At 28.6% G+C, this 20,858-nt stretch overlaps 1 protein-coding gene and 1 long non-coding RNA gene across 6 annotated transcripts; one reads left to right on the plus strand and one right to left on the minus strand.

The window, feature by feature from the left end:
- The first annotated feature begins 86 nt into the window (after positions 1 to 86).
- Positions 87 to 20,091, plus strand: LOC123274179 (14-3-3 protein zeta). Of its 5 annotated transcripts, none has more exons than XM_044741687.1 (5): positions 87 to 231; positions 14,299 to 14,606; positions 16,430 to 16,553; positions 17,805 to 17,968; positions 18,301 to 20,091. In XM_044741687.1, exons 2-5 carry the CDS (start codon positions 14,307 to 14,309, stop codon positions 18,454 to 18,456), a joined length of 744 nt encoding a protein of 247 aa, XP_044597622.1. In that variant the 5' UTR covers positions 87 to 231; positions 14,299 to 14,306; the 3' UTR covers positions 18,457 to 20,091. The 5 variants fall into 5 exon arrangements, with proteins under 5 accessions (XP_044597622.1, XP_044597623.1, XP_044597619.1 ...); XM_044741688.1 differs by having other exon boundaries at positions 17,808 to 17,968; XM_044741684.1 differs by lacking the exon at positions 17,805 to 17,968 and adding an exon at positions 17,297 to 17,460 and having other exon boundaries at positions 88 to 231.
- LOC123274181 lies at positions 8,792 to 9,970 on the minus strand. Its single transcript, XR_006511462.1, has 2 exons — positions 9,683 to 9,970; positions 8,792 to 9,523 (listed from the first exon to the last, which is right to left on the minus strand). It is a non-coding gene; the product is annotated as an uncharacterized LOC123274181 (long non-coding RNA).
- Positions 20,092 to 20,858: the final 767 nt, after the last annotated feature.

Genomic DNA, 20,858 nt, shown 5'->3' on the forward strand with positions numbered 1-20,858 from the left:
TAAAATAATACAGATAAATTGAATAAAAATCGGTATTTAAAAATAAGAGCGGGAAATTTAAAATAAACGGAAACGCATAAAATTAATAACATGCGCAGTTAAAGATGGCGATTTCCTTGGTCGCAAAGCACCATCATCAGTGCACTGTGTAAAACTATAGTGTTAACAGGAGCCGTTGTAATACACTAAAGCATCGAGATTTTCCAGACCGCTAACTGCATCCGTTATTAGGTGAGTTTTTAAAATAATTATAAAATTATAAGTGATAAGTTATTGATAAGTATGGAATAATATTAAGTGACAAATATCAAGCGTTAAATAATAAATTTTAATTTATTGTTCATACGATATATATGTTTTATAAATTATGTGAAATTGTCGAGACAGCCGAGTGAACCCCGTAGCCATTAAATCTGCCGACGTTACTGTCCCCACGATCTAGTCGCGTCAGTTTGTCTAAAAACGCCCTTTAAGGCCATACAAGGTAATATTTATAATTTTTCATATTATTAAATACTGATTACCTACATCTCTATATATTTTACAATAACCTAAAAATAGTTATTACCTATCGGTCATTAATGAAAAAGAAAAAAAGAATTTCAGTTTTTTTTCTTTTTTTTTTTTTATTCCAGTCATGCGATATGAATGCGGCTCGTATGCGAATGACGCACGTTACATTAGAGTAAGAAAACAAGATATAGAGATTGTTAAACGACAAAGACATTCGGACATTTTTTGATCTTTTATCTTTTTTCAATTTGCTATCTCTGTTGCTCTTTTTTACTCACTCGAAATACTACGGCTGCCATCTTGTTTTGCACGCCGGCGAATTCCAAGACTTTCTCGCTGGTTATTTACGGGAAATAAAATTCTTCTGTACATTTATAGTTACTGAGTAACAGTAAGTTTAATAAATTATTAAGATATTTATTTTAAAATTTTTTATTGACGAGTAACATTTTTTTATTTTACATAGTTGTTAAATGACGTTATTGGAAACGCACTTGAGGGGAGTGCCCTTGCGCCATATTGCTTTACTCACCGGCGACGATTAATTATTTTATATCGTTAAAAAAAAAAAAAAAAAAAAAAACGAAAAACAAGCTAACTAAAAATTCCATCTAATCAACTGGTACTAATTTCACGATTTCCATGAAATTACCATGTAGAAATTTTTCATTAGAATTACTATGAATAATTTCTTGTTCTGTCTTTCCACCTACACAATTCTTTTTTCATCTCCTTTTATGGCGTATAGACTATTCAATGTCATAATTTTCTTGATTTTGTATTTTTAACACAAAAAGTGCGTATGTATAAATTTTTTTTTTTTTTTACATACATTAAATATACTTTTTTTATATTTTTTTATATTATATCTTTCGGTCGCTCATGACTGGACTCTTATCAAATGATTATATAAAAAAATTACGCCACTGTCTCGGCAGGTTTACTGTCATTTGAATGTGCCGGATGAACGTGCTATGATGTGCGCTGAATTCTCAACAATAAAAAATTCAGCTTTCAATTACCGCCTTATAAAGCATAAATTAATGTATTAAATCATACATGTTCGTACAGTGAGGATTGAATGAGTATGTATGTGTACTAAATGGTCGAAATACTCTGCACAAAATAATTATGACAATGGGTGATGATTATGAGAACAGATATTTTTGGCCATAAATTTTTTATGTTAAAACTTGTTAGACACATAGACAGCTCAGGGTCTTTTAGTCTTCCACTTGACGTCGTGATAAAAGATAGACCAGAGTAATGTAATTTTTTTCTCGTGACCGAGCAGGAGCCTTTGATAAACCAAGCAACGCTGTGTGATCGATATACAAGCTTACCACCAGCCCACGCCTTTCTCTCCTCTACCATTATGTTATTTAATATCAACTAATATACTGTTTTGTTCATTAATACCGAAAGCTTAATGTATTTTTTAATATTTTATCTCAAATTACAATTATTTATCTATTCATTCATTCATTAATTAATCTTATAACTCCAATAGTCATTAGTTGAAAACTTGTTTTATAATTATTGAACCGACGCACCACCTAAAACACTTGAATTTCCATTTTAATTCTTCTTATATTAATTACTAAGACTTTCCAACAATCTATTAATTATCGCTTACTGAAGAATCATTTTTTGACTTCAAGTACTTTCCGTGATTAAAAAAAAACTTGAGACGTTTATCAAACAAATATCAAACTTTAATTAATGATAATTATTTTTATTATACAAATTTTTTATTATATAATTATTTTTCTGATGTAGTTCTCTTTTTCTATTATCTTTCGGCCCGATGCAATTTTAAAGCCCTAGATTTTTATTTTTTGATTGATTACTTTTGCTTCCTTCCAATCTTCTCGGTCAATCAATCTTATTATTATTATTTTCATATTTATACACCAGAAAAATCTATTTTCTAAATTTATACTGCTCAAACAATCTACCCTTCGCAACAAAACTAATCTTGTACTTTAAATATTTATAAGCGGATAATGATGAGTTTATTAAAAATAAAAACATAAAAACAATGCCACTGCTTATAAATAAACAGCAAAAGATTAAAAAAAATTTTTTTTTTTAGTTTTTGGAGAAATAAGAGCATCGAACTAGACATTTATTAAAGATCTTCTCCATAGTTCTCTTGTATCTCTTAAACTATCGTGATCAAGTCGACCCACATCTTTATATTTCATGAAGAGTGAGTAATAAGTACAGAGGGAACTATCAAGACTTTGTGTGTTGCTAGACAATGGGCCAACACGTGACAATAAGTTGACAGCCTCTTAAAGCCCTTCATCTTATGAAATTTATGCTCTTTTTATTTTTATTAAAGAAAATATTTACTAAAAAATTATAGCTATATTAAAGCAAATTTTAAGGGAGTTGGGAAAGAATGGATAGGGGAAAGGGGGGACCTACTCAGTGGGAATTTTTCCGTAATTGAAAAATTGATCAGACAGCCCAGACTGGGAATCGAACCCAGATCTCTCGGTTACGCGCCAAGGGCTCTACCAGTTAAGCTATCCGAGACAAGTACTGACTACTTTATTCAGTCACGTATATAATAAATAATAATTATGCCTATCAAATCAATTTTAATAAATATTTACTCTCTAAATATATTATTTAAAGTTAGAACCAATTTTATATTGATTGAACATTAACTCAAATAGAAAAAAAAACAATCTTTGATAAAACAAGTAATTTATATTTATATTTTTCTTTTCGTGACCTATTATTCTCAATCTAACGGTAAATCAGCTTCCAGGCAGCTTACTCTTGCTTTTATTTCCTTTATACTACAGATTACTCTTTTTATTATTATTATTTAACCGTAATCTTCATTCTCTTTCTCTCTTTACGTCAGCTATTAAACTTTTAAAATTACCTATTTAGATATTTTATAAACAGTAACCAAAATCTAGTTTACTCAATTTTTTATTTCTTCTTTAAACAATGTCTTTTCTTTTTCTTATAATTGCAGTAAATCAGGTCAGACTATGTATATAAATATAGTCTACAGCCATATTTAGCTATTTAAAACATAAAATTTTTTTCAGTCTGCAATAGTGACTCTTTATTGTAATCACAGAATTTCTAAACTTTCTGACCATAAAAAACTTGTCATTACTCTGGAAAAAATATTAACATCCATAACTTTTGTATCTCATAAAGTACAACAGAAAAAAAAAGTTTTTATTTTATTCCAGTTCAGTTAAAAAAATTACGTCTATACTACAGTCTGTTATTTTTGGCTTTGAAAATATTTATTTATTTGTAAAGAAACGCCCTCGGCAATTTACAACATTATGTTACATTTTTATGCGTAGAATGTTTAGTAATGTTTATATACAATAAATAGCATCTGTAAAGCAAAGATAGATTTGAAAGATTAACTTTGTTTTTAATTCTATCAATAATTTAATTGAGAAAAAAAGTTTATCGCTATTAAAAGTGAGTATTAAAATAATTTTATCTTTCAAATTTCAAAATTATTATTGCAATAAAAAAACTAATAGCTCAATTATAATTTTTACAGCCGAAAATACAAACGACCACACCTGCATTAAAAAGCTAATTGTACATAAAAGAAACCATTAAATCATACCGGAAATATGAAATTGTACGTAGATATTATCAATTTATGATAAAAACTATAAATTGAAGTTATTATTCACTTCAAAAAACAAGTGACAAATAATTGTTGATGCAATTAAACAATGTTAACATAATGGTAGAGAATAAAGAGGATAAAACTTACGTAGAGATCATCGCTTATACCCAAAAGTATTAGACACGCGATACACTTCAGAGGTTCTCAGTCTTTTTCTATTTACGTCTCGCTCTCTTCCTCATGTCTCGCGATTGACCGCGTGACTCAGTCATGACGACGTACGTCACGTATTAGTGTTATATGGAATAGAAGTGTAGAGAGTACTGGAGTACTACATATGTAGTATAGTACACTTTAGTGAGCTGCGTAGTCTCTGCTCTCTATATATACATATATATACACTTACGGACACGTCATCCTTAGCATTATGTACCAGAGACCCACGCCCCTGCACTCGTTAAAATCCCCTCGTTTTCGCTGCACTCGTGTGGTTTCCAAATTTTCAGCAAAGGGGAAAAAGTTTACTTGTTTCTAATGTAAAACAGTACTCCAAGTTTCATAATTATTACATTTTTCATTCCACTCTTAATGTATTTTATAAATGACTCATTATTCAATAGTATTAAATGTAATAAATTTAAACATAGTATATCTTAAATAAATTTATTTATTGTAAGCTTGACATCACATGCTATTCCAAGCCGAATGACGCACCAAGAGTTCACTTACGTTACGTCCTGTTAAAGCTAAATGTCTGTTTCTAGTCATTGATTACCTATTTAAAATTTTTTATTTTATTTTAATCTGTTCAATTTCAAAATAACGAAAAATTATTTACTTTAGACAATATAAAACTTGGTTCTAACGATGAAATTTTTTTTGACATTGAATGTCGAAATTGTTTTTAAAAAAATTATTTACATTTAAATTTACAATTGGGTTTAAAAAAAAAAAAAAACTAGAAAAATGAATAAAAAAAAAAACGAAGGGTATCAAGTTTATATTTTTTTAGCTATTCATTAGACAAATTGAACTATAAATTATTTTTACTCTTTTGCTCATATCAGGACTGGAAATGCTGATACACTATGAAGAGCGTATGTTACTATCACATTTATTGGAAAAGAAAATATCGTATTGCGCGATAAAATCCATGAGACTATTTCAATATTGCATGGAAGTTTATCTCTCTATTTGTCGTTAATTTAGATTTTTATTTATTTGCTGTTTGTTTGGATTAAAAATAATTAATTTAAACGAAATAAATTTCATTTTTATTAATGATTTTCAATAATTGATAAGAAAATTCGAGACGTTTAATTAATATAAAAATAAATAAAAATTAGTCACTTTTTGATTTCAGTTACAGTGAAACTGTTTTTGATGTCTCCAAATATTTTGACGTAGTTTTTTTTAGCTCTTGAAAACCGAGGAATTTTTGATGAGACCTATAAAACTTTCAAAAAATTATTCATCGTGTATAGTTAGGTTCTGAAATAAAGTTTCTACTCATTTTTATTTTAGTATTAAACTTTTTAGGTGAAGAAAATATATTTGTGTCGTTTATCTCACGAATGAATCACCTGATTCAAATCTTTCGTGCTGCAATCAAAATCTTATCTTAATTATATCTCATGAACTTTTTTTATTAATCAAATCTATGGGAAATGAGTTTAGTTGTTTCATAAATTTTATCTTTAATCATACTATTTTCTTAATTAAATATTTTAATTTTTATTAATTATTGGTATCAAAAAAATAAAAATTAACTATGAATTTACTAGAAAATATTTTGGCTCAAGGATGAATTTAAAAATGTTACTCTGACTTTAATTAAAATTGTCAGTGGCGCCAAAGAGCTAAAATTATTATAACTAAATAATCTGTCAGTGTATTTTGTTATTCAGATGAATTCTAAACACCTTGACACTCCCCCAATATTTAATTTTAGAAAAATATTTCAATAATTGATAAATTTTTGTAACTGCCAAATTGGGTTTGAGTTATAAAAATTTTTTCTTCTTAAAAATAACAATAGTAAATTGAAAAAAATAAAAATTTTCAATTTTTTTCATCATAATGAATTTTTTTCCGAATAGTTCTTAAATTTAAATCTCATGTAACCAATTATTAACTAAAATTTTATTCTACTGTGAAGTAGAACTACAATGAAAATAATTTAAAAAAAAACTAGCATTACCATAGTCATAAATTCACAAAACAAATAATATTAAATAAATTTATTTACTCAGTAGCTAAATATTCAAAAAGTTATTCTGTTTTATTGTATGCTCGTGCGCTGAATATCGATTTATGCAGCACATCTGGCAGAGTTAGACATGTTCAAAAGTTTTTTCTGTTTATCACTTAACTTTGCTTATGTATATTAGGTTACACCAGCTTCAATTTTTATGATAAAGATTAAAAATGTCAATTTTTACACTATAAATCCACGACCTCATCTATATTTTTATCGAAACGATTTCTATTATTGATAAAATAAAAATGTGTTAATTGAAAAGTAAAATACCAATCAAAAAAATCGGAGCGTGCGTCATATCAATATTTTAACCGTTGTGTTGACCAAACGTGAATTGGAAATAAAAATACAGATATCTATTACGATAGTTAAAACTAAAGGAAGAATGGGAAACGAGAGCTATCGGTTTGTTCATGATATCCGGCCAACCAGCCGCACCTGACGGAATATAGGCCTGTACAATACTATACAGAATCAGACAATAGCTCGACGAAAATCGAATGGTTACATACAATCTCAAACTAACGTTTATTGATTTATATTTACCTTTTTTTGTGTTTAATTCTATTTAATTTTTTCCTCCTATAAAATGATGAGCAAATTCATTTTTTAATCAAATTATATTACCATTTCAATTCAATTACCCAAAAAATTAAAATTCAACATGATAAATTCCGATAAACTTCACCTCGTATTTTATCTTATATAAAAAAAGTTTTCCGCCATTTTTAATTAATTTTTTTGCTACATTATATTTAACTTTTGACTTTAATGTCTAAAAATTTTATCTACTATCATTATGCAAAATATAAGTTTAATAAAATATTTACTCGATATCTACCAACTCAGCTGGCTAATCACATTATGTATATTAATAATAATTATAATAATTAATTAAAACTTTAAATAAAATTTAAATTGAACTTGATTGTTCAAACAACACGTGGAAGTAATACCACGTGTATTGATAGGGTATATATCATGTAGAACAATATTATTGATCGTTTCATTACTAACCTATCATATAATGTAATATGTACAAAGAACAAGTTGATTTAAGCGAGGACTAGACGAAGAAATAACAACCAGGATCGAAGTACATGCATGATAAGCGCATTAGTATATGTGTAGGATCGAAGTTATACACGAACAGTGAAGATCGATAGAGTTAATACGCGTTTAATTATTCACTAATAATGTACGTACATCAAATCGCAGGCCACAACTTTGTAGTCAAGATTCAGATTAGAAATTCCTTTGAAATTTAAGTTAAATTTTTGGATTTTTTTTTATTAGTTGAATTATAAGATTACGTACTTTGAGTGAAGAAGAAGAAAACTTAGAAAACTTGAGTTAACAAGCAGCTGATTAATCACTCGACATTAATCTTTTGATGAACGTGGTCTGCTGGCCGGGAGCTTACCCGGAAATTCATTCGCGTGAGCTACCGGAAAGCTCAATCGATTAAATTTAGTCGTGGGAAAATCCCGGACGATACTCATATTTCAAATACAAACAAAAATATAACAAATGGTGATTTTTAGTGTTGTTTTTACCATTGATTCAATATCACTGATCTAATTGACTTTGATAAAAAAAATAAATGACAAAAAGAGTAGAATAAAAGAACCACATTTGAATTAAAAAAATAAAAGGATGAAATTTTTTGCTAGGTAAAAAAAAAGTGCCCTGTTATTTTTGCAGACAGTGGCCCTGGCCTAGAAACTTGTTTTTATTGAAATCCGAGAGTTGTGTCAGAGATGTTGAATATCGATAAACATGTGGACACATGTCAAAGAGATTGACAATATATATGTTCTATTATATACACTTAGACTTGATTCAACAATGGCTATTCTCGTATCATAATTTGGTTTATCGAGTATACAAACTATAAGTTTTATTATTCGCTATAAATAATAAATTAGAATTTTAGATGCGCATATTTTTAACTTATGAATTGAATCGGACTCATTGATGAAAATTTTGATAATATTTTTTTAATTAAAATATCTTTCGATAAAATAAATTAAAATTAAATGCTTAGTGAGAGATTATTGATGAAAAGTGCGCCTTGAATTATTCAGAGCAGCATAATTTATAATAAATTTACCGAGAAATCTCGATCACTATTCTTCTTATCCATTAATGATCTTACACTTTCTTTCCACTCGATTCATTTGGCTGATAAGTTAAATGAATTTATCCCATGACCATCAGGGAATAGAGTAACCGAGTCCTTGAAAACTTTGAGCTTGAGGAATTTAATCGTCATCTTATTTGCTACGTCCTTTGGGAGAGGATTATTCAAAGGGAGATCTTATAAATCTTGATATCAACAGTTTTATTAAATTTGCTCTAGCCTCCAGCAATTTATTTATAAATTTTTCAAATTTTCGACTGTACATATATAAAATTTTATTGATTTAAAAAAGCTACGTCAGTATTTTCACGTCAAGCCCAGAATATCAATTTAATGGATCCCCTCGATGGGATGAATGAAAAATGAAACTTAGTACTTTTCGGCTTCATTAATGTTTGAAATATTTAAAGAACCAAACATTTGAATAATATAAAAATGTCCTGGATAAAAATTTTAATATTTTGATCTTCTGAACAATTTAAAGATATTTTTGTATTCAAAGATGTAAGTAAGATAAGATGAGGCCTGAATTTACAATAGGAAAAGTCTATATACCTAAGAGAAAATGGTGGCGATGGATGCCCTGGTCTTCTTCTTCTTCTTCTTCTTATGTCATAAAGGAATAGAAGGTGATGAAAGAAAGACAAAGATGAAGAAGTAGATAGGTATACCTATACTGGCTAGTAAATGTTGAGATAGACAACCTAGAGAGTAGAGCCAGAATCAGAGAGAAAAATACATAGGGTTGGGTCTGCAGGGGTTGCGCGCGCCGTTTTCCCAGATCAATATTTCATTTCCAGCCGTTTCAACAAACCATGTCTTCTTGTTACCATCTTGCTCACTGTCAACCTGTACAAACTCTTCCCATAATTACCTCTCACTATTCACATTACACTTTACTTCGTCATTATCGTCTTCATATGCCTCTACTTCATTTTTATTTACACTCTTATAACACTTATTGTTCAAGAGTATAAAACTAAAATTAATTTATCATTGTCATTAAACTATACAATCGAATGAATACAATAATAATAATAATTATCATTATTATTGTTATTAGTAGTATGAAAGTGATTATTGATTATAATTGCAATTATGCTAACATATCTTAGATAATAAAATCACTGCCACTCACCTATACATAAATCTACACGTATTTAGTCTATAGTTGTTGATGGAAAATTAGCGAGGTTAACGAACAGTCAAACAAAGCTTTGACCTCTCAAGCGATTATTATGCAATAAAAATTATTTTCATTAAATGAACCAGAAAATTATCGTCAGTTAATTGTTATTTAGACTTCTGTTACATCACTAAATTTCAATTACATAAAATCATTTTTAAAATAATTGCAAATAGATTTTAAATAAAATAATAATTCTTGCATTGTAATATAAGAATAATTGCCATGTGCACGGTAACCAGACCTATTTTTTAAAAACTGATGGTTTACATTAAAAATTAACACAATAATTATTCATTATCAAAAAAGATTACTTGCCTGTGAAGAATATTGTCAGAAAAATTTATCCATTTATTAGATGTTAAGTAAGTTGAAATTAATTCGAAATTTTAATCAAAAGTATTGGAAAGTACTCAGAGATTTGCTACAAATATAATTGAATTACATAAATTATCTGCTGAAAGTTCAATCTTTGGCTTAAGATTAGATTATTAATTTATCATTATTACAGAAATGTGAATAATAATGTCAATTTTATAAATAACGAAAGATTAGTTTTTATCTTATTAACTTTAAAAAATTTGAGAGCCAGAATTTTTTTTATGTTACTGAGTTTAACAGACATCTAACAATTTTTTTAGATTTTCTAACAATTAAATTATAATGAAAAAAATTCTACAAGTAGAAATTTTTAAAATCTATAAGTGCAAATTTTTAAAATTATATTTTTTATAAAAATTTCAAGAATTGTCATTGCCTGATAATTTTAGTATCATATTTTTTTGCACTAATATATATGTATCGGAGATACAATAATAAGCAGAAATTTACCTCCAAAAATAAAAAAATTGCGACTCGAACATAAAATAATTTATTTATTAATTGTGTTTCTTATCATCAAAAATTTTCCATCTCTGAAAAAAAAAAAAATCATAGTATTAATTACAACGTATTTAAATATCAGTGATACTACGTACATCTTAACATAAGTTAAATAGCTCCACAATTTTATTTTAAATAAGTAGATCATATATCATAAGCCTATTTATATCCAAGCTTAATTTTTCCACATATTCAATTTTTGTGTCTATTTGACGTGATTTCGGATTCGATAATCTTCAGGAGAAACTCCAGCAATATTCCTCAAAATCTCTTAAGATTATTTTCTAAAAGGAAATAAAACTAGATAAAATAAAAAATGACAAGAGAGCTTGCAGTAGCAAAAGAAGAATAGTAAAATAACTTGATGAATTCAACGGCGTCCTGGGGACGCTGCCCCACCCAGCCATTTGATGGCGGCCATGCTGGCACAGATCAATATTTCGGTTCAGTCCGAGGTCCGACGAATTTAACCGAACAGTTCCGAGTTAGACCGAAAGTTCCGACGGAGTTTGCCGAGACACCTCATCCCCACTTGCTGACAGCGTTGCCGGCTCAGTCGTTGTGCGGGAGTGGTCATTGAGAGATGTGTTGAGTTGTAACGCGTGATTGGAAACCAAAAAAAAAAAAAAAAAAAAAAAAAGAACCAAGTAGTACGTAAGAGTAAAAAGTGATCAACAAACCGGTAGTTTTTTTTGGTTACAACAATTGATTTTTAAAAATCAATCTACCGAGAATTGAATTTAAATAAAAAATATTCTCTATACTCGGCGCTAATTTTAAACTACGTCGTTAATTCTAGTCTGAATACTCAGCTTTGAATTCATCAAAGTAAGCAAGGCACACCTTGACTGACTGATTGACTGACTGACTGACTGACTTGTCTCTCTTGTGATAGCAAGTGAAAGCGGAGAAGCGCACGCGTCTCCGTTAATTTAATTAAGTATTTATTGTATAAAGGATTTTTAAGATAGGTAAGAAAATTAATAAAATTTTTAATATAATTATTTAAATTCTTGGTACTGTATTTTTACAATGACGAGAGACTTATTAAAAGTCTAAGGTTGCTGTTGGCCTCCGCTGCCGCTACTTAACATCCGGCGCGCTATTCTTGTCTTTTGTAACCCTCTTCATGAGCACATTCTTCCCTTTTATTACTTCTCTTCATTCGTTGCTAGATATTTTTCTTATTTTATATTTATATATACATATACACATACATAAACTTTTTCAACTCCGGTTCCTATCCGGCGAGCTGCCCTCAAAGTCTCGTAACGAGCTATCGATCCTTGTTGAGTCTACGACGCAAAAAGTCTCTTCGCGTATAGTACTACGACGCTGCCTCTGCATTGGCTCAACGTCCGTTAGCTCACTCGTACTCACTTGACTCAACTTTTTTTTTTTTATTTTACTTTTTTCTATTTACTGTTCACCGGACTACTTATTTTTTATTTTTTAACTTTTAAATGGAATTAAATTCAAGTCACTACTAGAGAAAATTTTAATTATTTAATTAATTAAATTTTTTATGTATGTGGCGCCACTTTAACCTTAAATACTTCGTTACGGTTTTTTTGTTTCAAGTAATGATTTTTTTTTTTATCATTAGACTGATGAAGTTTTTGAGAATTGTTTTTCTTTAATAATTTTTTGTTTTTAGGTAAATCAAAATTTATGTATGGATGTAATTACTGATAAGGAATGAAACGTCTAGGGAATTTCATATGAACTTACGTAGAATTTACTCAAGACCATTGAGTATTCCCGACACTGAAATTGTCCAAGTTGTTAAGAATTCGTGTCGAGGTCTTGGTGATGACATTGAAGTGACTTTCTCGATGAAACTCTTGACTTGAACTTCTTGTTAAATAGATTTCTTTAATTTTAGATTGGCAATGTGAAAGATTAAAAAAAAAAAATAAGAGTATCGTTGACATCAAATATGTTTTACTGATAACGATAGATACTAAAGGTTTGATAAAATAATTATCTAAACGATCGTGGCAAATAGTAGAATTAAAATCGAAAAATTAATATTTAAACTAATTAAATTTTACTTCTACTACTTCTCGAATTTAAGCGTCCACTTATTTTTTTATCAGATAAATCAACACCTGAATTAATACTAGTTAATTAATACGTTAATTGAGTCATTTTTAATTGAAGAAAGAAAGTAAGGTTTTAACGTTGGTTTAATTTTTTTTAATTGCCAGACGTTCGAATAAGAGCCGGCAACACTGACATACATTCGGCAACGTCGTGCGTTGATCCTCATAAAATCTAACACGTACCAGGTGATAGAATTGTAAAGTATTGAAATATAGAGCACGTTTTGTAACGAATTACATTATAATAAATTTTATTTCTTACCCTAAATCATAAATTATCGCTACTGTATAATCATCTCAGATATAAGATGTTTTATACGAGAAATAAATGAAATAGAACGTATATTATGATCTGGAAATCGTTTTCATTTCAGATACTAACCGGAAGCGTATGAATAAAACAGGATACGACATACTCGCACCCTTCTCTATCTCATTCTTGCAATTTAATCCATTTATCTTCCGTATTATTGTATTTAACTCTGAGCGATATTTGTTTAAAGCTTTTTAGATTTGATGGGTAATTATTCTTGAAAATATAAATGACCTTTTATTTTTAGATTTATACTTGAACTATTTAACAAGTAATTTTAGTGTTACTAGTCTGGTATAAGGTAAAAGCCTCAATAGATGATCATGTACCAGTATATGATCACTCCATGTATTTGTATACCTATATTTGTGAATATAGATATACAAATACATGGAGTGATCATATACTGGTACGTGATAATCTATTGGGGCTTTTACCTTACAATGGTTTTGATAAATTAAAAATTTTGGAGCTTGGTAAATCATCTTAAGGTCAATTTAAATCCTCAATAAATAAATATATAATAATAATAATAATAATAATAATAATAGATGTTATTTTATAGTTTAAATAGCTGAGTAGGCGTAGTGAACTGGGATCTTACTTTATTCTTCATTTCCTTGCCAAAATTGTTGTATTTATTTAATTACATTATATTGTAAGGTTTAAGAATTTGATTGAAGACTAAAAATATTCTGACAAATACCTAACAATTATTATAAATTAGTCATTAGTGTCATTACTAATCCAATGTAATGGTGATAACTGATGACTAGTTATTATTTTTTATTATCAATTGGAATTCCCACGTTATCAAAAAATGTACGTGTTGTCAAGGTTGTAGTAATTAGTCACGGTTGTACAAATCATCGTGGCTCGCCCACGCATTCTTCCTTCTAATTTGCACCGTTTTCGTAATCCGGACGTTTGTCTCATGAGAACAATAGCGCAGAGGATTTTAAAATTTTCAATATATCCAGACGTTGTAACTTTAAATTCAAGCGTTAACGCTTCAAAGTATTCTTTAGAGAAAAATAGTTCTTTGAAATTTTTCAAACAGTCGGGGTCAAACTAGTTTGAACATCTGGAAGAATTAGGCAGGTAAAAAGATCCTCACCTGCCCAGAATATAAATGTGGCCCATTAGAAGCTTGAAAACTCTGTTAGCATTTAAAATTTTCGAGACAAAATGAAAAATTATGATGAAATAAGTTATTTGTTTTAGTGGATTTATCAGTTAACTTATTGTTGATTTTATTTTTTTTACAGCCGACACAATGTCTGTGGACAAAGAAGAATTGGTGCAGCGTGCAAAGCTCGCAGAGCAGGCTGAAAGGTATGATGACATGGCAGCCGCAATGAAGGCAGTAACTGAGACGGGGGTTGAATTATCAAATGAGGAAAGAAACCTTCTGTCCGTTGCTTACAAGAATGTCGTCGGTGCGAGACGTAGTTCGTGGAGAGTAATATCTTCGATCGAGCAGAAGACCGAGGGCTCCGAGCGTAAACAGCAGATGGCCAAGGAATACCGGGAAAAAGTTGAAAAAGAATTGCGTGAAATTTGCTACGACGTATTGGTAATTATTTATCTATTATTTTACACTAAACTGTATTTTGCTGGCTCTTGATAAATTTATTCATACATTAATAATTTATTTTATAATTGCTTTTATTGATTTATGATTAAAAAGTTGTAAATTATTTGTTTAGTCAGTAAATGACTTTTCATTTTTATCACTAATGTGTCGGTGGTTAATTATAAATATGGCCCTGACATATAATAGAGTAGTGCATATTTGTCAACTTGAGTATTGGATACAAATTATCTTTAATGACGATAATAATAATATTATTTGTACAATTAGTATCGTTAGGGTACACATACATAGCTGTTTATTGTTTACACAATTGCTATAGAGTATTTACAAGGCTCATTTCAAATAAAAAAAAATATATTTTAATGCAAACTTAATTTATATTTTATAATACATACACTATAATAATTCATCATGTGAAAAAGAGTACATTGTGTTTGAATTGTCATAGTATTAGTTATACTTCATTTTATTTAACGATCAAATATCCTGGTAATTGATAAGTTTTATTTGTCCAATAATCGTTAAAGAAATTTATTATTGTATTAATATAATTTTATTTTATAAAATATTATAAAACTTTTTGTTTAACTATGTAACTTGGATTACATCCAAAATGATTTTGGCACTTGGCAAAACTATCGACTACATGTCTGCTTTTGTTTTCAAATGATTTATGAAATTTATTCAATCCTTTTCTAAAAAACACACTTCATAAAAAGTAAATAAGCAATCAGTTGAAAAAATAAAAAAAATATATATATAAAACTATTATTGCGAACAATAAACATCTGAAAATAAAGCTGGATCGTCTTACTTGTTCTACATACCAAGAGATCTTTGAGAGAAAAATAGTGTATTGAATTTCTCGGCTGGGTCACTTACCGATATTTGAGCTGGATCCTCGTCTAGATCAAATTAATGTATAAAAATAATATAAAAATCTCCGTATGAAAAAAATATTTTATGTAAAGATAAAGTCAAGAAAGCCTTTTAATACGGCGATGAAGAGTTGGTGTTCTGTGATGGAATGCGGAAATTAATGGGAAATGGAAGAGGAAGCGGTTAGCGCACCTCAACGGTTCTTGCTCAATCATTGAGTACTAACTAACTTCTCAAGTATTTTAAAATATGAATGAATAGTCATTTTATTAAATGTCAAATGATTACACTTTATTTTTATAAATTTTTTATTGATGTATTTAATAATATCTAGAACTTCTCGTCTGTACAAATAACGATAATAATAATCGCAACTATAATTTGTGATTACTATTGTTTCATTCATATCCAAATGCGAAGTATCAATTGTGTGAACTAGTTTTACTCAAATTCAACTCGACTACGTAAAATTATGAATCAAATATAATTAATAATTGAACTCAACCATTGTTACGTGCAAAAGCTTATCTGTGTTTGTATGTGAATACGTAATAAATATGCGGTTTCACATTATATGTTTGAGCTTTTAGTAAACAACATGTTTATATCGATATTTAACGGATAACAAATATATTTATCTCGTACGTAACAATTGTTAATTATTTCATCAAGTTATAATATAGTAAACAAACATCAGACTCATTAAAATTATTATCATTATTTTTTAAAAATTAAATTTCAGAGTACTTGTAGTAATACATGAAAATTGAAAGTAATTGACTAATTGTTGCAATCGAAACATTATCGCTTCCGGTTTTAAAGATAAAAGGCCAAGCAATTAAATTTTAATTCCGTCTCATTAGTACCTATCAAATCTTTTTATTTTTCGTTTTAATTATTAATTTCACTGATTTATTTTTCAGGGTCTTTTAGATAAATACCTGATCCCCAAGGCTAGCAATGCCGAAAGTAAAGTATTTTACCTCAAGATGAAGGGCGACTACTACAGGTATCTTGCGGAAGTAGCAACTGGTGAAACCAGAAACGGTACATATTTATTCATTTATAAATATCTTACACATTTATGTTATCAATTAAATTTATTATTTTTATTACGTAAAATAGTTATACGATGACACTTATATTGATCTTGAAAAACATTTTTATTTTAATTCTATAAATCAATTGTGCATGTATTATTTTAAAATCAATATCAATGTTATTGTATAAATACTACAGCTCAAGTCAATTTATTTTTTTGAATAAGAAAATACATTTAATTAATTAAATTTATCGTATTTTGTTTATAAATACATAGGGTAGAAGTACCGTTTATGGCCATTTATTATTCAAATAAACGATAGAAATGAATTTATATTAATAAACCATCACAAACTCAATTTGTTTTAATATAAATTTTTTAAAATTCAACAAAAATATGGTTATAATATTATAATTTTTTATAAATTAATTCAAATGTTAACTGGCCAAAAACGGTACTTCTACCCTAGATATTATTTTTTTGTAATACACAGATAAAATATATGTATACACACGAATTAATGAGGAAGTAGTGTAAATGAAAATGACTTGATGCTTTGCGTGACTTTATTAATAAAAGCTCTATTATCTGAGTTGCACTACTGAGCTAAAAGTGGTTAATAAAAATAATTAAATAAAATATTAATGGGTGTGTGTGTGTGTATTGCATGGATTGCTGAGACCAAATTAACATAAATAACAACTAATGAAATAAATATATCCATTATACTAAATTATTGCACGTACAGCCGTCGTAAATGACAGCCAGAAGGCATACCAAGATGCCTTTGAGATCAGCAAGGAGAAGATGCAACCTACCCACCCAATCAGGCTAGGTCTTGCGCTCAACTTCTCAGTCTTCTATTACGAGATCCTGAATTCGCCAGACAAGGCGTGTCAACTGGCCAAACAGGTATTATATTGGCTACTCTATTAACATTCCCGCTGTCATTTTAGGTCATCAATTATTATACGTAATCAGTGCTATTTACAAAAGAAACATTGATTGAGGATGTTGAAATGGTGCAATGAGAAGAATTCAACGAGATAATGGAGACATTGCTTTGCTTTGAACAAAAAAAATGGTTTTCCCTAATCACTTTGTCTTGCTCGGTTTTGCCGTGTTATTTTTTTTTTTTTTTTTTTTATTTTTATTTTTATTTTTATTAATCCAAAAAATTGAAATTAACGATAGTATTTAAAAAATGATATCTCGATTATTAATTACTATTTTATTTGTCACGGTTTGCGTTACAGCAGTGGTTGAAGATTCTCAAAAGGCATATCAAGAGGCGTTTGACATAGCAAAAGCAAAGATGCAGCCTACACATCCCATTAGGCTTGGTCTTGCCCTCAACTTCTCAGTTTTTTATTATGAAATTATAAATTCCCCAGCCAGGGCTTGTCACTTGGCTAAGCAGGTTCGGTCAAACGTTTGTGCTTGCTGTTTAAACGTAACATGATTTGAGTTTTTTTATTTTATTTAATAGCCCTCAAACGATTACCCTTCTAATGAAAGCATTGTCAAAATATCCAGTGATGTCTCTATTGTACCACTAACTATCCTCTGCTATGTTTAAAAAATATTAAAAGCAATTAATCTTACATATTACCTAAAACTGAATTGAAAAAATTATTTATTTGAGTTACATGAAAATTATTAATAACAAATAACAAATTGTGATTCCCGTGTTTATTAAAAATTAATAATTATTTTAAAATATGAGTAACTTGAACACTGATTTTTTTTTAGGCGTTCGACGACGCAATTGCGGAATTGGACACACTGAACGAGGACAGTTACAAAGATTCCACACTGATCATGCAATTGTTGCGCGATAACCTCACGCTCTGGACAAGCGACACACAGGGTGATGGTGATGAACCACAGGAGGCTGGCGACAACTAACCCTCCTAAGATTAAGTCCTACCTTTCTTAACCTAATAAATAAAAACATCCTATTCTCTATCGTTATCCCCGCCCTTATTCCCATTCCTTCAAGAGCTCATGAATCATTAGTCCTAATCATTTATTATCAATCGTTCCATTTCACCAAATCCTAATCATTTTTCGCGCAATTCCTGTTCTCTAGACAACACTACTACTGTGACAATTATTACCACCATCGTCATCATCATCATCATAATCATCATCATCATCATCTATTTACCGATGCTGCGACTTCGTTCAACTGTTCCTTCTTCAATTTTATTTCCCCACAACATCTCTGGCGGACGGACCTATATTTCTCCCAAAGTTTATTATTTAAATTAAATTTGTACACATTAAATAACAAAATTAACACCACACATTTAATGTCTTTGTTGCATTATGTATTGTGTCCTTGAATGCGTGCGACGAGACTAAAAAAACTAGGGAGAAATTATTGATCTATATTACTCTCTCTTCTCTCGCTTACTCTTTTGTGTACCTAAAGAAGAACAATCCAGACAGCTACGAAAGGGTACAGCTACAAAATTATTATTATTGTCATCATCATCATCATATAAGCATCATCAATTTTAAAGTCACGTTGTCGTGAATTAGAAAAAGTATTACCATTTCTCCATCTTGAAGAATTTGTTTCTTTCAAAAATAGTAGCGGCGAAAATTAGTGACGGCTATCTACAAGAATTGTATCAACAAGACCAAAAACGTAATGATTATGAGGATTACTCGTGTCGAAGAATCAGTCGTAAATCAGTAACATCAAGTATCAAGTATGAACACCATTTACATGTAAAAGTTAAACTAAAGAAATGTAAAAATTGATTTGGTTTCTTAAATAAGTAGCAGTTTAAATGCTAACAAGTTTTATTGTTGAATTTAAATAAAAAATGAATAAAAGAAAGGCGAATAAGGAAGATAATTCGAGAGAAGAGAATAAGTAAAATTTCCAATGGCAATATAATTAAAGGAGGACAATTGAACAATTGTATATTGTCGCTAAATTCGATCTACTATTTACTTGATCCGTCGGTTTACATTTAACAATCAAGTGTGTGTATGTGTAATAGAGAACTGAAGAAACCGAAGATTGATAAAACGAAAATCAACATTTAAAACAACAGGAAAAATAAAAAATAACAAGTTGAATGAAAAAGTAAGATACACGCATCAATTTACTATATTATAGCCAGTCGTCATTAAATTAAATTTCACATTGTCTAGCGAGTACAATATTATTATTATTATAATTATTATTATTAATATTATTATTATATGAAGGAAAGAGCGCATGAGAAGAAAGGAGAGTAAATGAAAGAAAAAAAACTACATTAATTTAATTAAGTTCTAATGCAACATCAGTGGTAACTTGAATTTTTTTTTGCATTTGACTCACATAAAAAAAAGCTGACGTTTATATCGTTGAAAAAAGCACGTCTTTTTCTCTCGTATTCGCTTTCCTTCCTTTTTTTTTTTTTATTTTTTAATTTTTCTCCATCACCATCAACGTCCGCCTCTTTAATAGACACTAAAAAATTAAACTAAAATGATAATTAAAAACAAAATAAATAAACAAAAGCACATTGACAAACAAAATATGTTAAATCTTTTATTTTTTTAATTTGTCAATACAATACAAAGTAAGTCCTGCATTAATTAATAACAAACTTTTGATTTTTAATGACAATTGCATAAATTAATAATTATTATTATTATGCCACATAAGTTGTGAGGCATCGTGAACTGATATTACCATTCTCATGATCGTTATCCTCTTTCTTCCCAATAACAAAATTTGTATTAATAACAATACGAGAGATAAAAAAAAAAAAAAATTTTAATATTGAAATTGTCATTTTCTCCGGATTATATGTTTTTATTATTACATTTCTGTCTATTTAATATTAACCTCAATTTTCATCTTAACTTTATATAATGAATAAATATTTAATATGCCGGAGGTGATTGATATTTAAACAATTAATAATTCGTGTTATTGTTCAAGAATGTGAGGCTGACGGAAGATAAAAAAAGTGAAATCATGTAAAATTGTATGTTGTACATTTTTGTTAAAAAAAAAAAAAAAAAAAAAAAAAAAATTATATGATCTGGTTTTTCTCGCTTTTTCATTCAATTTGTTAGTTTCATACTTTTTCTTTTACTTATTTTTTATTTAAATTTTATTGATATTTTTATTTTTTAAAATACATTTTTTGATTGATTCAGTTGCTCTTATTTTCTGGGTAAATAAAATAAAAACTAATATATATATATATATATATATATATATATATATATATATATATATATATTTGAGATAAAAAATGAAGACGATCCTCAAATATCCACAGTCGAGAAGACGC

This window comes from Cotesia glomerata, unplaced genomic scaffold, assembly GCF_020080835.1.
Source record: "Cotesia glomerata isolate CgM1 unplaced genomic scaffold, MPM_Cglom_v2.3 scaffold_25, whole genome shotgun sequence".
Taxonomy (NCBI): Eukaryota; Metazoa; Arthropoda; class Insecta; order Hymenoptera; family Braconidae; genus Cotesia; species Cotesia glomerata.